The sequence below is a fragment of the Bos indicus x Bos taurus genome, chromosome 16 (genome assembly GCF_003369695.1).
Source record: "Bos indicus x Bos taurus breed Angus x Brahman F1 hybrid chromosome 16, Bos_hybrid_MaternalHap_v2.0, whole genome shotgun sequence".
Lineage (NCBI taxonomy): Eukaryota > Metazoa > Chordata > Mammalia > Artiodactyla > Bovidae > Bos > Bos indicus x Bos taurus.
The window spans coordinates 380595-384538 of NC_040091.1; the positions used below are offsets into that span (position 1 = coordinate 380595).

The 3944-nt window shown below is 36.1% G+C and overlaps 1 protein-coding gene across 1 annotated transcript; it reads right to left on the reverse strand.

Moving 5' to 3' along the window:
* Positions 1-249: 249 nt before the first annotated feature.
* On the reverse strand, positions 250-1363 carry LOC113907030 (olfactory receptor-like protein OLF2). The gene has a single exon (XM_027565928.1). The coding sequence runs from the start codon at positions 1225-1227 to the stop codon at positions 250-252; it is 978 nt and encodes a 325-aa protein (XP_027421729.1). The 5' UTR covers positions 1228-1363.
* Between the last annotated feature and the right edge of the window lie 2581 nt (positions 1364-3944).

The window sequence follows — 3944 nt, forward strand, 5'->3', positions numbered from 1 at the left end:
AACTTAGAAAACACTAATTTTCAGAAAATTTTAAAAAAAAATTAACACATATAAAGACTTAAGAAACACAAATTTGACAAATGAAGACTCTGAAAATTTTCCACAAATAAGGAATATTAAACAGAAGTTTAAGATATAAAATGAAACCTGTGGCATTTAGGAAATCATACATATTGCTAGGATTGGAAGATAGTATAAATACAAATGGAATCATACAACATTAGTCAAACCAATTTTGATTTTCATAAATCATTGTGTAACATTGGGAGGAAAATGTATACGAGCAAATTTTCGATGGAACCGTTTTTTATTTTCACATTTCATGAGAGCCTGTTTCACATCTTTGTTCCATAGGCTGTAAATCAGAGGATTTAGCATGGGAATCACAAGGATATAAAACAAGGAGGTCATTTTGTCTTCATCTAGAGAGTAGGAAGCACTTGGCCTGAAATACATGAAGAGCAGAGTTCCCTGAAAAATTGCCGCGGCAGTTAGGTGGGAGGTGCAGGTAGAGAAAGCCTTGAACCTCCCCTCAGCAGAGTGGATCTTTATCACTGCTAGGATGATGTAACAGTTAGACACAAAAAGACCTGAGAGGGTGTTCAGTTCAGTGAAGCCAAAAATGATAAATATCACTAACTCATTGACCTGTGTATCTGAGAAAGATAGCAAGAGGAGAGGAGGGACGTCACAGAAGAAACGGTTAATTTCGTTTGACCCACAGAAACATAAGTGGAAGGTTAATATTGTATTTATCGAAGCATCCATAATTCCCACCATATAAACCCCAGCCATCAGCAGGGAGCACACGTTGCCAGACATCTTGACTGTATAAAGCAAGGGGTTGCTAATAGCCATGTACCGATCGTAGACCATGACTGCCAACAGTAGACACTCAGAATCTGCAAAGGTACAGAAAATCAGGAATTGTAGAGCACAGCCATAGCAGGGGATGGATTTGTTCTTGATGAGGAAGCTTGCCAGCATCCTAGGTCCAATGGCTGTGGAATAGCAGAAGTCACTGAAGGAGAGATAGCTGAGGAAAAAGTACATGGGTGTGTGCAGCTGGGGCTCTGTTCTAACTAAAACGATCATCCTGAGATTTGCAACAAGAACAATGAGATAAATAACCAGAAACATGGTAAATAGAGTCACTTTGATTATAGGGCTACTACTAATTCCCAAGAGAAGGAATTCTTTCAAGGAAGTGCAATTTTCCCCATCCATTCTTCTTTATTCTTCTTGTAAAAATGCTCCAGAAATGACTGAGACAATGACAGATCAATGTTTTCACTCTTTTTGAGACAAAATATTATCTGTAAATCAGATAAAATTAATTCCAGTACATTTTATTCTGAGAAAATAGCCCATACAAATTTCCCCACTATTTGATTTTAAAAGGTTAAGTGTAGGATAGGAGTTTTGAGAAAGTCTGACTCTAAATTTGGATGTCATCTATGATGTATGTGACTAGTTGGAACATTCACTGCTTTATCTCAGCAATCAGTTCTTTACTGAAAGCTCATTGCATGTCAAACATAATATGAAAGTAACACCTTAGTTAAAGACAAGGTTGGAGTATTCAACCTTATATTTTACAGATACCTATCCAACTAAGAATACAAGTGATTGCACTTCTTGAGTACTTAAGAATCATAATGTGTTTATTTGTTTGTTTGCTTGTTCAATCGCTAAGACATGTCTGGCTCTTTCAACTCAATGTTGAAGCCTACCAGGCTCCTCTGTCCATGGGATTTACCAGGTAAGGACACTGGAGTGGGTTGCCATTTCCTTCTTCAGGGTGTCTTCCTGAATCAGGGATCAAACCCCCATCTCCTGAACTGCAGGTGGATTCCTTACCACTGACCCACCTGGGGAGCCTAGTTTGCTTATTATTATGTATTAAATAATGACAGAATGAACTTATCTCTGCAGAATGAACAATATGGTTACTGTCTCTGCTCTACTTTTTAATGTAGATATTGAGCATTAGATATATTTTAGTAAAATTGTCTCTAGAAATATTTTACTGCTTTGCCACATTATTATTACTTATGTGCAGGAGCAGTCTGGTGCCAAAAGACATGTCTCTTGACCAGATAAAGAAAAATTCTGGAAACAAGCAGAAACAAGAAACTTTAGCTAATGCATTTTCAACCCTTTAGATTTTAACCTGGCTTGTTCATTAAAAATAGATGGGACAAAAGTAACAAACATGTATTTGATATAAGCTTCTATTTGTGTGTATGTTTATATGTATGTGCACGTGTGTGCTTGTATGTGCATGCACTCTGTTGATATATGAGAATTGGAGTAGGAATGATGAACTGATTTTGCTTTAGACTTGAGTAAATATGGTATGTGGTTTTTATGGAATTGAATTTGCACAAATTATTAATAGTATTAGTATTGTAACAAGTCATTATGCACAGTGGCAAAGAATTTGCCTGCAATGCAGGAGACACGGCTTCAATCTGGAGCTCAGGAAGGTGCCCTGGAGAAGGAAATAGCAACCTACTCTAGTATTCTTGCTGGGAAAATCCCATGGACAGAGGAGACTATTGGGCTATGGTCCTTGCAATCACAAAGAGTCAGACATGACTGAGTAATTGAGCACACACAACATGAACAATATGATACTTTTTACTGTTAAAATATTCAAAAAAAATATTAAATCTTAGTTATACCTTTTCATACTGCTTAAAAAGATCAATATAGTTTTGGAAGTTTTGGCCACAGCAGTCAGAGCAGAAAAAGAAATAAAAGGAATCCAAACTGGAAAAGAAGAAGTAAAACTCTCACTATTTGCAGATGACATGATCCTCTACATAGAAAACCCTAAAGACTCCACTAGAAAATTACTAGAACTAATCAATGACTATAGTAAAGTTGCAGGATATAAAATCAACACACAGAAATCCCTTGCATTCCTATACACTAATAATGAGAAAACAGAAAGAGAAATTAAGGAAACAATTCCATTCACCATTGCAATGAAAAGAATAAAATACTTAGGAATACATCTACCTAAAGAAACTAAAGACCTAGATATAGAAAACTATAAAACACTGGTGAAAAAAATCAAAGAGGACACTAATAGATGGAGAAATATACCATGTTCATGGATTGGAAGAATCAATATAGTGAAAATGAGTATACTACCCAAAGCAATTTATAGATTCAATGCAATCCCTATCAAGCTGCCAACAGTATTCTTCACAGAGCTAGAACAAATAATTTCACAGAGTATACTACCCAAAGCAATTTATAGATTCAATGCAATCCCTATCAAGCTGCCAACAGTATTCTTCACAGAGCTAGAACAAATAATTTCACAATTTGTATGGAAATACAAAAAACCTCGAATAGCCAAAGTGATCTTGAGAAAGAAGAATGGAACTGGAGGAATCAACCTACCTGACTTCAGGCTTTACTACAAAGCCACAGTCATCAAGAGAGTATGGTACTGGCACAAAGACAGAAATATAGATCAATGGAACAAAATAGAAAGCCCAGAGATAAATCCACGCACATATGGACACCTTATCTTTGACAAAGGAGGCAAGAATATACAATGGATTAAAGACAATCTCTTTAACAAGTGGTGCTGGGAAATCTGGTCAACCACTTGTAAAAGAATGAAACTAGAACACTTTCTAACACCATACACAAAAATAAACTCAAAATGGATTAAAGATCTCAACGTAAGACCAGAAACTATAAAACTCCTAGAGGAGAACATAGGCAAAACACTCTCTGACATACATCACAGCAGGATCCTCTATGACCCACCTCCCAGAATATTGGAAATAAAAGCAAAAATAAACAAATGGGACCTAATTAACCTTAAAAGCTTCTGCACATCAAAGGAAACTATTAGCAAGGTGAAAAGACAGCCTTCAGAATGGGAGAAAATAATAGCAAATGAAGCAACTGACAATCAA

What these genes read in the sequence shown, in the direction of transcription:
- LOC113907030 (XM_027565928.1), bottom strand. Translation starts at nt 1,227, where the DNA reads ATGGATGGGGAAAATTGCACTTCCTTGAAAGAATTCCTTCTCTTGGGA.